General features: G+C 35.4%; 1 protein-coding gene and 1 long non-coding RNA gene across 3 annotated transcripts in view; one reads left to right on the top strand and one right to left on the bottom strand.

Annotated features, from left to right (window-relative positions):
- Positions 1 to 740: 740 nt before the first annotated feature.
- Positions 741 to 13,330, bottom strand: part of LOC127448057 (integrin alpha-6-like) — a 57,080-nt gene continuing 44,490 nt past the window's right edge. The window contains exons 21-26 of one of the 2 annotated variants that reach the window (XM_051710323.1): positions 12,499 to 12,600; positions 12,285 to 12,395; positions 12,093 to 12,191; positions 3,749 to 3,874; positions 3,380 to 3,501; positions 783 to 919 (exon numbers count right to left, since the gene is read on the bottom strand). In XM_051710323.1, coding sequence (XP_051566283.1) covers positions 3,394 to 3,501; positions 3,749 to 3,874; positions 12,093 to 12,191; positions 12,285 to 12,395; positions 12,499 to 12,600 — 546 coding nt within the window. In that variant the 3' untranslated portion in view covers positions 783 to 919; positions 3,380 to 3,393. Of the gene's footprint in view, positions 920 to 3,379; positions 3,502 to 3,748; positions 3,875 to 12,092; positions 12,192 to 12,284; positions 12,396 to 12,498; positions 12,601 to 13,330 lie in introns of both variants that reach the window. The other variant, XM_051710322.1, reaches the window with a different exon arrangement.
- On the top strand, positions 10,318 to 11,349 carry LOC127448084 (uncharacterized). Its single transcript, XR_007898454.1, has 4 exons — positions 10,318 to 10,401; positions 10,490 to 10,539; positions 10,643 to 10,723; positions 10,976 to 11,349. It is a non-coding gene; the product is annotated as an uncharacterized LOC127448084 (long non-coding RNA).

Below are 13,330 nucleotides of genomic sequence, written 5' to 3' on the forward strand. Positions count from 1 at the left end.
AAATGAATGAGGTCATGTGACAACAAAGTTGCATACTACTGTTTTGGAACGTTTATCGTTGCATGATGCATACTGTATTTCACTTACTATTTAAACTATATATATACTATACAGTGTATACTACAGTATTCAGTAGTAAGCTAGTATTCCATTGCTCCAGTGGCATAGCTAATACATTTGGGACAAATTGCCACTAACAATCAACATCATTTGCCAGTACTGACTTGTTTCCTTGTCCGTTGTCTATGTTCTGTCTTCTGCATGCCTGACTATCATGTCCTGCCTGAGCTTTAGCTGACAGAGCTCGTAACATTCAATGTAATTTACAGTTACTGAAAGGCTTGAAAAAACAATCTTTGGCCAGTCCATGCACAGTAGGCACCATAATACAAAATTACAAGACAAAATAAATAAAATACATTGTAAAATACTTAAATATTTACAAAGAAAAGTATGTCTTGGCATCCCATGCAACTTCCAAAAATATACAAAACTCTTTAAAGAATGGTTGGGATTTAAAGATGAGGCATTGCAGACAAAAGGCCCAGAGATCCAGGAGTTAACTGTCAGTCATACTCCTTAGTTTTCAGAAACACATGGATGTGTAAAAGCTTCTTTGTGTCAAACGCCTGTGATATTTTGCTCTCGGTGGGCTTACACACTGCACAGAGGCCATGTCAGCTTCCTCTGAATCTTTTCCCAACTTGAAATGCCTGATGGCGTCAAACTGTCCACAGCAGATGCAGAGACAGTCTCAAGAGTAGCTCTCATTCTCACTCCATGTGGTCATCCATTGCTTCTTCTCCAGGGGATCTAACATGTCCTTTTCGTCTTTTAAGAGATGCGTCTGCTTCCGAATCCTCACCGCGTGATATTTCGGAATGCTGTCATCATATTTGGAACGTTTAAAAAATCCACACTGACAGAAAAAAGAACAAAGACAAACATTAAAACTAAGCAATATTTTTACTTCAAAATTGAAACACAATAACGGAAACAAAGGGGTCATATCATATATATTTTGTTGCTCAGTTTATTTCCATGAGCTCCACTTATGATGTTAGTAATGTTTTCTGTGCCAAAATAGTAATTATTTCATTTATTATATAATTATTTTATTGATATTTTGCACCCTCTCTCTGACTCATACGTGTTATCAGGAACGTTTTTACTACTGTGCCTTTGAGAAACTCCCGCTGCTGTCTGAGCCAATGTGCTGAATGCCGTGCTCTGCTGCTTACACTTTGCGGGTTTGCAGTCGAAATAATTCAAAATGGATTAGATAGATAACTGCCCCATCCTTCAGTAACAGACTCTTTGCAAGTCTGCATTGCAGTTGTGACATTCATTGAACAATCTACACTGAAATGTCTTGCTCAAACTGTTTAAGGAATATTCCAGGTTCAGTACAAGTTAAGCTCAATCGAAAGCATTTGGGGCATAATGTTGAATACCACAAAATGGAACTTACAATGGAAGTGATGGGGCTAATTTTTAGAGGGTTTAAAGGCAGGAATATGAAGCTCATAATTTTATAAAAGCACTTACATTAATTCTTCTAAAAACACTTGTGTATTATTTGAGCTGTAAAGTTGCTTAAATCGTAATTTTTACCGTATTTTTAGGGTGTGTTGACATTACATCTTCATGGCAACGAAGTTGTAAAATTGGCAATTAGCTTTACACAGGAAAGGTTAGTAAGTGATTTTATCATGCTAAAATCATGTTAACACACATATTGTTTATGTCTTGTGTCTGTACTTTTGAAACAGTGAGTATTTTAATGTTTACGGATTTACTTGCATTGTAAGTGCCTCACTGTAACCCAGATTTTTGTTTGTTTCTTTTTTAAAAAAAAAAGGAGGGATGGGTCAAAATTACTTTTTGTGGCAATCAGCATTATGCCACAAATTCTGTCGATTGAGCTTAACTTGTTTTGAACTCGGAATATTCCTTTAAGATCAGACTGAAATGACCAGAGATCTTGTTAAAAATGTGGCTGTCACTTAAACACATTAATTTAGTGTGATTAATTATATAGATAGATAGATATAAATGATGTGTTAAAAAATGAATGCAATTAATCATGCCAACTAACATATGAAAATTCCACAATTAATGTTTTTTTTTTTTTTTTTTTCTGTTGGAGCAATTCAAGCTTTGAAGTTCATGAAACTTTGCATTTTTACAAACCGCATCAGTAGGGGGCAGTCAGCACACCTTAACAAACCTCACAGGCAGCACAGCCACAAAATGAGAGCTGGTTGCACAGGACCTCGACAGCTGGAAGAAGCACAACAGGATGCAGAAATCTCGAAACATGATTTTCAAGGTTTCAACTACTTTTATCTTGACACAGCATCCTAAAAACACACCGGTTATGATCCTGAAACAAGTGAGACACTTTAAACTCGTCTATCTTACAAATATGTACATAGGCAGACAATTAAAGATAGCAAAGAGGCAAAACCGCCTCCTGTGAGCACTGAATACATTGACAACCTCGATTGTGAAATTAATTGCTTTCGACTGTACGCATATGTTCTATTAAATGAGAATAAAACAAAATACTGACTTCTAAAGCCACTTTTTCTATTGGATAATCAATGCTTTATTCTTCTGCCACAATAATGTATAGATTTCAATCTGAATATCTGAATTATTATATTATATTTAAATTACCTTAATTATGTTTTATTTATTTTAAATGATCTCTATGTGAGGGCCTTTCCCAGCAAATATTGCTATATGCGATTAAATGCAATTAATTAAATTAATTAATTGGCATGTCATGTAATTAATTTAATTCCAATTTTTTAGCGATTGACAGCCCTAGTAAAAAACTAGGAAACTTAAGCTGTTTGTTTCTAATGTTGGGATTTTACAGATGGATCTGCAGAGTGGAAGGTGCTACACACAGCTGAGAAAGGCTTTGATGAAACTTTCCTCATTTTACTTTTATATCAATAGTTTTTCTGGTGTCAGTGGATAATAGCTTCTATCCAGCTTTCTCGTCATAAAAATGGAGTTCTGTAGATCTGTATGAAAACATACAATATGTTTTCAAAGCACCTCATGTGATTCCTCATGACATGACCCCTTTAAAAATCACTTTTTTCATAAACTTTGGAGAACAAAGGACAAAGTGAGTGATGGGACATGCTTAACAAAACAGCACAATTAAAAGCACATCCATCGATTGGTCACTGACAAAAAGGCAATGTCAAAAATACATAACAAAACAGAGTTTCACACAGTTTGGAAAGAGTGGCTCACGCTGTGTCTTTCCCTTCCTTTAGTCAAAGCAAAAGCTGAGTTAGTGAACAGTTAGGCCACACATCATGCAGACACGAACTCTGCTGCAGCGATCGTGTTTTACCCTGGTGAAGAGAACTAGGCCTCAGTGGACAGTTTGTCTTTATCTGAGGGTTGAGCGTGTATCTCAGCTTTGTGAAATGCGGCATCGTACTCGTCCTTCTGAGCTCGCTTGAAGAAACCGCACTACAGAGGGGGCAGATTCAGGGGTCATTGCAAACATATCATGTTATGTTCCACTAATGTTTGACAACAAGAAAGTTTCCAAATGTTGTTTGTCTTTTTGAACAGAAAATCAATTAAAACCCAACAAACTTCTTTTTGTGAAATATTATGCCATTGACATGCTATCAGAAGTCATCTGTGGCAGCTCTAGGACATGATGCTGATGTCTTTGGACCTCAATGTTTGGGTGTGTGTTTTATGAGCGTACCTTCCACAGTAACAGCACTAGAAGAGCCAGCATTAGGATTCCAGCTAATACAGCCACAAGAATAATCCACCACGGGACGCCTCCGAACTGTGTCACTATCGTCTCTGGGAACACGGTCAGTCTCACCTGCCCATCAGATGTACAGCAAGAAAACATCAGTGTTGAGGAAGCAACTTTGAAACTGTAACTTGCAAAATAACTAATTTAAAGTAATTAACGGAATGTTTCAGGTCTCCTACAAGTGAAGCTCAATCGATAGGTTTTGTGGCATAAAAAATATAATTTCAGCTCGTCCCTCATTTAATAAAAAAGAATGGAGCAAAGATTCCTGGTTAATGTGAGACACTTAAATGGAAGTGAATGGGGCCAGTTCATTAATACTAAAATACATACTGTTTCAAAAGTATAGCTTCAAAACGTAAACATTATACATGTTAACATGATTTTCAGGGATTTACCGCCATTAAGGTTTTAACCAGATTACAGGGTTTACTGGTTTACGATGTCATCATGACAACAGAATTTTTATATTGCATATAACGTTACACATTCGAGGTTAAAAGCGATTTTGACACTAAAATCATGTCGACAAATAACATGTTTATGTCTTGTTACTGTACTGTAGAAACAGTATGTATTTGCGTTTACAGATCTGCCCCATTCACTTCCATTGTACGTGCCTCACTGTAACCGTGGTTCTTTTTCGAGTCTAAATGATTTGTTGTGCTTATCAACATTATGCCACAAATGCTGTCGATTGAGCTTGTTTTTAACCTGGAATATTCATTTAGTACTTTAAATGAGTGGCTACAGTTACAATTACAGTCAAGCAAGTCTTTTAAAAAGCTATAGCTACACTGCAATACAAATCGGTTTGCATTTCTGTGATTGCTGAAGGGTGTGCACCCACTAAGTCAAAGAACAAGGAGGAAATTTTCACTGTTTTTCACAAGATCAGCAGTCTCTTTACACCAATGCACATTTTATACCTAAACGTGTTTTTTTCGCGGTACAAAAGTACATTTTAAAATCTGCCCAACATTTTGGATTGTGTCATCAGTTTTCTTGCAAATGATCACTGTTTTGTTGCCTATCAGTTATCATGATTGACATCTTGAGTCAGTGCTGAAGTGTAGTGAGCATATCAAATTTCATCATCGCAGACCAGTTGGGTTCAAAAAGCTCAAAGTCAGAATTAAAGTAACCCATACGACTCCAGTGGTTTAATCCATGTCTTCAGAAGTGATATAAGTATGGTTTAGAAACAGATCAATATTTCAGTTGTTTTTTTTACTATAAATTCTCCTCTCTGCTCAGTAGGTGGCAATATGTACAAAGAATGTGAATTGCCAAATACAAAAGAAGAATGTGAAAGTGGAGATTTATAGTAAAAAATGACTTAAATATTAAACTGTTTCTCACCCACACTTATCATTTCACTTCTGAAGATATGGATTAAACCACTGGAGTCTTATGGATTACTTTTATGCTGCCTTTATGTGCTTTCTGGTGCTTCAAAGTTCTGGCCGCCATTCACATGCATTATATGGACCTACAGAGCTGAAATATTCTTCTAAAAATCTTCATTTGTTTTCTGCAGAAGAAAGAAAGTCCTACACATCTGAGATGGCATGAGGGAGAATAAATGATGAGAGAATTTTCATTCTTGGCTGAGTAATCCTTAAAAATGCTGTTTGAAAGAGAAAAGTAGATTCTGGTGAGTCCTTTACTGCCTGATAAATGGTAATGTTACTTTTTTTAATTTTTCTCAAACAGGCTTAATGAAAATAAACGTTACAACTGACCCCACACTATGTTACAACTGACCACACGGTCAGGGTCAATTGTAACATTGTACTTGCTTGACTTTATTATTATTATTATTATTAGCCTTTTCGGTTAAAAAACAAATAAAATAAAACATATGTATACTGATATTAAGTGTATAAAGTGTATAAAGTGTAGCTATAGGTATTTAAATTGTTTTAGGTGTAATTTCACGATTGTCCTGCAGGTGTCTGCAGAAGTCTATGTGCTTACGGTGTTCTTAGCGGTGTGCAAGTACTCAAGAACACTCGTAATCTATGAGCATTTTCAAGTACTACTTAAATGACGATGCTTTTGGGAAACGGGCCGCAAAATTAAGATGAATCGTAAGATGGATTCTATGATCTAATTAGGCTTACGATGCTTTTGGGAAATGAGACTGTAGTCACAAGCAGTCACAAATTGCATGCTGCATAATGGCAGACAGTAGGGCTGGGCGATATGAATGAAATATATTCATGATATTTTTTCGAAAAACATATCGGCATATTCGATTACATCGTCAACTTGCTTTATTGGTTGTGCTTTTCAAATTAAATGTATGTATTAAAACAGGAAAAACTTCAACCAAAGATATTTCTAAATTCAAATTACACTTCAAATGAAACGTAAAAGCTTTAAGAATAATGAAGTGGTCAATAAAATCGAATATAAGCACCCTTCCTTTTGCCGTCACACAAGTATCCGTCTCCAACAGGTGGAAAATTACTAATACTAATTAAGATATGAAGACAATTATAAATGTAAACATAATAATGAGAATAATAATAAAAATATAAATACATTTTAGTAATATTAGACGCGCTTGAAGAAACACACTTTATTATATTTTGAAGAACAGACGACAGAAAGCCATCGTTGCGTGTCTCTGATGTGCTGTTTGTTCAGAGGACTGCAGTGAGAGTGTGTCTCCTGGACCACACGTACAGCGGCAGGTTCACTTTATATAGCAGATGTGTATACAACCTAAACGAGTTCACCTTGAACCTAAAATGTATTTATATTTTAATTATTATTTTTTATTATTATGTTTACATTTATAATTGTCTTCATATCTTAATTAGTATTAGTAACTTTCCACCTGTTGGAGACGGATACTTGCGTGATGGCAAAAGGAAGGGTGCTTATATTCGATTTTATTGACCACTTCATTATTCTTAAAGCTTTTGCATTTCATTTGAAGTGTAATTTGAATTTAGAAATATCTTTGGTTGAAGTTTTGATATATACATTTAATTTTTAAAGCAAAACCAATAAAGCAAGTATATTCACCAATCCCTTAGCAGGAGGGGTGACGATGTAATCGGATATGGCTATATTTTTTTCAGAAAAATATCATGAAAATATTTCTTTCATATCGCCCAGCCCTACTATGCACTTGTAGCCTTACTGCCATTATGCAGCATGCAATTTGTGACCGCCATGTAAACAGACTATTTATATCATCCATTTGAGAGAGGAAGAAGAGGAGGAGGAAGAAGAGGGAGACTGAATCACTCATTGCACACTCTCACCCTGCTTTGTTAACCATATTTTAATTATTTATTTTGGCCTATTTAATTTTAAACTGCATGGTCACATTACTCACAAATGTCTTCTAAGCAAATCTGTTCAATAAGAACATATCTTTCTGTTGCCATTACAATTATGCTTATCAAAGAAGGCCAATAAAATGTTATACTGTATTATGTGTCATGTCAATTTAGATCTATCTTTAGACCTAATTTACACCTATCACGTGGTGTGCACAGACTGTGGAGACTGTCTATTGATTTCAATGTGTTTTTTCAAAACTTTTTTATCCTCTGAAACCGTGTACAGTGGCTTTCCTATAGGGCTGCAACTAATGATTATAACATTTAAAAAGATTTAAAATTGTCTAAAAATCCTTAAAACAAGATACATTTACTTGAGAAGCAACATATAAGATATTTAGACTTGCTTTAAGAGACTGTAACATATATAAGTTTATTTTGTATATAAGTGTATTTTTTCACTTGGTTATACTTCTGCGAGTGCAGTAAAGACAAAATATACTTATATTCAAGATCTATTCTCTAAAAGCAAGTCTAAAAATCTTCTATGCTGCTTCTCAGTTGAATGCATCTTTTCTAAAGGATTTTTAGATATTTTAAAATATTTGTATTTTTTATATTATATTCAACATTCTCAGATAAAATGTTTTTTCTTCTGCAGTACAGCTGCTAAAGTAAATGTACATTGTTTTAAAGGAGTTTTAGATAAATTTATTTATTTATTTATTTTTTTCCTTTTTTCTCCCAATTTGGAATGCCCAATTCCCAGTGCACTTTTAAGTCCTCGTGGTGGCGTAGTGATTCGCTTTAATCCGGGCGGTGGAGGATGAATCCCAGTTGCCTCCGCGTCTGAGACCATCAACCTGCGCATCTTATCACATGGCTTGTTGAGGACGTTGCCACGGAGACATAGCGCGTGTGGAGGCTTCACCCCACCCATCTGCGCTCAACTCACCATGTGCCCCACCAAGAACGAACCACATTATAGCGACCACAAGGAGGTTACCCCATGTGACTCTACCCACCCTAGCAACCGGGCCAATTTGGCTGCTTAGGAGACCTGGCTGGAGTCACTCAGCACACCCTGGGATTCAAACTAGCAAACTTCAGGCGTGGTAGCCAGCGTCTTTTACCACTGAGCTACCCAGGCCCCAGTTTTAGATATTTATATTAGAAAACATATTAGACTACCCTCTCTCACCTTTCTGTTCACTTCAATCCATCTTTATCTCACTAAAAAACAAACTCTCTCTTATTAATAAAGCTGCGTTTTGCCAATTTTCTTCACGTTAAGAAATGCACAGTGACATATATTATGATTCAATAAGCCATCATGTTATAATCTAGCTGCAGCAAGCATGCGGGCTCGAGGGATGAGCGTCCCCGTGACAGAGTGTGCCTCAGCCGGGTGCAGTTTCAGTCTCTCCCCCTTAGATCAGGACATTCGCGCAACTCATGGAAGAGGCGTTGACTGTACAGAGAAATGCCAGTTTTGGAGTTTACATGAACTATTTCTGTATTATTTGAACTTCATTAAAGTTATAACACATTAAATATAACTGCATTTAAGATGTAACGTGGGAGCGTTTCCTTTAAAGAGCTCCACTCATTCTACAACGAGAGTGCTTCTGTATTTACTTATTTTGTATTTTTGCTCATACTTTGTGATCTATATCACCTGAGGCTGTGAAAGTGTAGCATGTATCTGGACTGTGAGCTGTGTAATTCTTCCTCTCAGTCAGGCGTGAACTGCAGTGCTGCTCTCGTGAGTCATCATTAGAGTTAAATGTGATCTCTTGTTATGTTAAATGACATCAAATGACTATTTGACAACGAACATTTTTGTCGACAATTTTTTATTGTCGACGTTGTCGATAACGTCGACTAATCCTTTCAGCCCAACTTTCAAATGATCAAAATATATTAATATAATTTATTAAATGTCCCTTTGTATCTAATAAACTGTGAAAGACGTGAGAACAATACGTGTAGTAATTTATGGACTTAAGAGTGGATCATAGCTCTAGTTAATTTCCAAGCGTTTGTAGGTGCTACATAGATAACGGTACTTTTGAGAAACATGCTGTAGCAAGTACAATTTAAGTGCTACTAATGTTCAACTTAGAGCTTCGGGAAACTCAGACCAAGCATCACCCACGCTGAGCGGGACTGCGCGAACATCTGTCTGGTTCTTTCTCCAATTCATAACCGCTGAAGTGTCAGAATCCCAAAAATAACTTTGTGCTGATGTGCCAAAAGATGACAAAGGATTTCTTTGTTGCTAAATCCTAAACTAAAGTATGATTTAACTAAATCATCTACATCCATTTCTTGCATTGATGAAGCTGCTGGCTCGGCATTCTATCATTGTGATAATGACGCACTGTTTCTGATAATTTTGGCTTTATTCTCGAAATATTACGACTTTAATCTCATAATGCTACGACTTTATTCTTGTAATTTTGACTTTATTCTCAAAATATTACGACTTTAAACTCATAATGCTACGACTTTATTCTCGTAATTTTGACTTTATTCTCGAAATATTACGACTTTAATCTCATAATGCTATGACTTTATTCTCGTAATTTTGACTCTCTCTTAATATTGCCACTTTTTTTTTCTCCCCAATTTGGAATGCCCAATTCCCAATGCGCTCTAAATCCTCATGGTGGCGTAGTAACTCGCCTCAATCCAGGTGGCAGAGGATGAATCTCAGTTGCCTCCGTGTCTGAGACCATCAATCCACACATCTTATCACGTGGCTTGTTGAGTGCATTACCACGGAGACATAGCGCGTGTGGAGGCTTCACGCTATTCTCCACGGCATCCACGCACAACTCACCATGCGCCCCACCGAGAGCGAACCACATTATAGTGACCACGGGGAGGTTAAACCATGTGACTCTACCCTCCCTAGCAACCGGGCCAATTTGGTTGCTTAGGAGACCTGGCTGGAGTCACTCAGCATGCCCTGGATTTGAACTCACGACTCCAGGTGTGGTAGTCAGCATCTTTACTCACTGAGCTACCCAGGCCCCGAAATATTGCCACTTTAATCTTGTAGTGATATGACTTTATTCTCATAATTTTGACTTTATTCTCAAAATATTATGACTTAAATCTCGTAATTTCGATTTATTTTCAAAATATTATGATACTCTAATTTTTTTATTTTTTTTTTATGTGGCATTAAAACAGTGTTGTAGTTTCCTAGCCATGAGATTCTTTTTTTTTTCTTTTTTTTTTTTAAGATCTCTATCAGAACATGCAAGAGTGACCAACCAAGAGGTGAGATGTCATTTAGTCATTTTCTTTAAAATACTGACATTATGTTCTGAAAAAAGTAGTTAATTTTAAATTTTTATTGTGATTTCAGGTATCCATCCCACCCAACAGCATATGCCTGCCATAAAGCTATCACATTATGTGAGTTTTAAGTACTCATTTGTATCTCTTTCTTTTTTTATATCTATTTTGCTATTGATTTATACACTAATTAAATAATACAGTGTAATTTCTTTGTTTCAAGGTTTACAGTTAAAAAGCAGTGACACTATGTCTTCCGGCTGTGTTCGGTGAGGATACTTGTCTCTGCTTCTCCACTAAGCATGTGAGTGTTTAAATAGAATTTTGGAATGTTTCAATTACTTACTTGGGTTGTTGCATAAACATTTTTCGCAGTCACACACACACACACACACACACACGCACGCACGCACACACACACACACACACACACAAACACACTTTATATCACTTATTCTTTTTTACATTGTGAAGAGCTCACATATTCAGTATTGTCCACACTGACTCTAAAGTAACCTAACTATGTAGTTCTACTCCACAACCTCATTACCTGCAGAGAGCAGCTGCCACTCAAGTACAACAAAATACACAGTGATGGATGATGAAGACATCATAGAGGATTGTGCAGATATTCTAGTGAAATATAGCCTTCATTACATATATTTTGTGTTTCCATGGGACTTTGCTCTTCCTTGAAGAGTTGGTTGTCAGAATGGAAGAAAAATACTCTCTATAATATTAAAGATAAAAGTACAAGTGTATAAAAAGTGTAAATGTACAAATTTCTATCCTAGCCTTAATGTGTGGAGCAATGTAGTGGTCTGCTATTTCATTTGCATATATATTTATTGACTCTTTATGTATTTTTTATGTATTAAAGTGTGATTTATGCATTTGGAATGATGTAATCACAATCATTTATTAATGTATTCAGCTAATGATTGATGTAAAAGCATTGCTATTTTTTTCTAAAATTTTTCATTTAAATAGAAATTAAAAGTACTTAATTGACACACATACCTTGCATTTATTTGTTTGTTTATATTTAATATAAAACCATAATTGAGGCTATAATATTTTATGGAAGCAGATTGTAGAGGGGTAAAAAAATATCAAAAAGGCATCAAAAAGGTTTTTTATAGCACTATTGAGGTTCTATATAGCACTTTAAAATGAAGGTTCTTTATGGAACCTTTAAAAAAGGGTTCTATTTAGCACCAAAAAGGGTTCTGCTATTGTTACAAGCCGAAGAACCCTTATTTGGTACTATTTAGAACCATTTTTCTTAAGAGTTAAGACTTCCTCGAAGATTATCAGAAAGAGACATTCTAGGTGCTATGTGAGTGCTATTGGCCGCAAAGCAGATATTTTATCACGCTATCAACTATTATCAAATATGGTCAACTATTTGTTGGAAAAATTAGCTTTTTCCTGGAAAAGCTACACTATTTTGCACTATTTACACTGTTTCTACACTATTTCCCAGCTGAGCTACTGTCACGCTCCTGAAACATGTAATTATGTTAGTAGCATCGCTACTTTTAGTTACACTGCAACACATTTCATTTACAAGTTTAACTGAAAACTTTAAACTGCTTTAAAAATACTAGTTGTGTATGTTGCTTGATTCTAGTATCTCTTTTACACTAAGAAAGTTGATGCCGTTACTGTACCTGTGTCTCAGGATTTTTAAGCACAATGTTCTTAGCAGAAACATCCAGACTTATGGAGGCTTTCACCATTATATCAAGGTAATTGTAGGAGGCAAAATCCTGTTTTAAAGAGGAAAAATTGATAGTTTTAATAGATGTAATAGATTCTCTTTCAAAGAACCAAAATAAGCACTATTTACGTATTATTCTTACTTCAAGAAAAGTTGAATTCCACAACCGAGACTTCAAAAGGATGACTGCACTGCTGTCTAAGCCCTGTAGAGGACACTTTATCTCCACGCATTTGGCATCACCTGTGCACGACTAAGAGATAAAGACTTTTAAGTTCACTTCAAGAAGCAGTTTTGGCCCTATCATTCATAAAACACAGAATTAATCACAAATACAAATAAGTAAATCCCATTACCAGAGTCTTGTGTTTGCGTTTGTCAGTGAAGAGAGATATTTTACTCCCTTCAAACGAACTTCTCTCCTCCAGCTCTCGTTTTCTCCTAGTTACTGTCGACTCCTGAAAATATGGCAGACTCATGTCGTTATTTAGTTTGGTATCAATCTTAGCCAGAAGTGTTAAGGCCTCTTGGTGTTCAGATAGTACTGAATTATATATTAGAGAAATAAGTCACAAGAGAACAGTGATTATTCCATAGATAGGGGTGTTTTGGGGAAGAATTAGTGCTTTATTAAAACAGTGGCAACAGCAATATGTTAAAAAAACACCAATAATTAATAAATTAAATTACTACCAATAATAATCAGGTTAATGGTATTTTGATATACAGTATACAATTCATTAGCTGAAATTTAAATTGTTTACAAAGGACCCTTTTCAGATTTCTGGGTTTGCAACTGTATTTGAAACCCCATCGCAACAGTGCTGAAGTTAATACCAGGGTAATATAACAAACTGTAGTGATATAAATGTACATTAAATGACTCGGGTTCAATACAAACTAAGCTCAATTAACATAATTTGCTGCATATTGTTGATTTCCACCAAAAAAAAAAAAAAAAAAAAATGTAATAAAAAAATTCAAATTATTATTATTAAAAAAGAAGGTAAAAATCTGGGTGACAGTGAGGCACTTACAATGGAAGTGAATGGGGCCAATTTTTGAATGTTAAAATACTCACTGTTTCAAAAGTATAGCCATAAGACATAAACAATATGCATGTTTACATGATTTTAGAATGATAAAATCACTTACTAATCTTTTCTGTGTAAAGTTATATCCAATACT

This window comes from Myxocyprinus asiaticus, chromosome 11 (genome assembly GCF_019703515.2).
Source record: "Myxocyprinus asiaticus isolate MX2 ecotype Aquarium Trade chromosome 11, UBuf_Myxa_2, whole genome shotgun sequence".
In the NCBI taxonomy this organism is placed as follows: Eukaryota; Metazoa; Chordata; class Actinopteri; order Cypriniformes; family Catostomidae; genus Myxocyprinus; species Myxocyprinus asiaticus.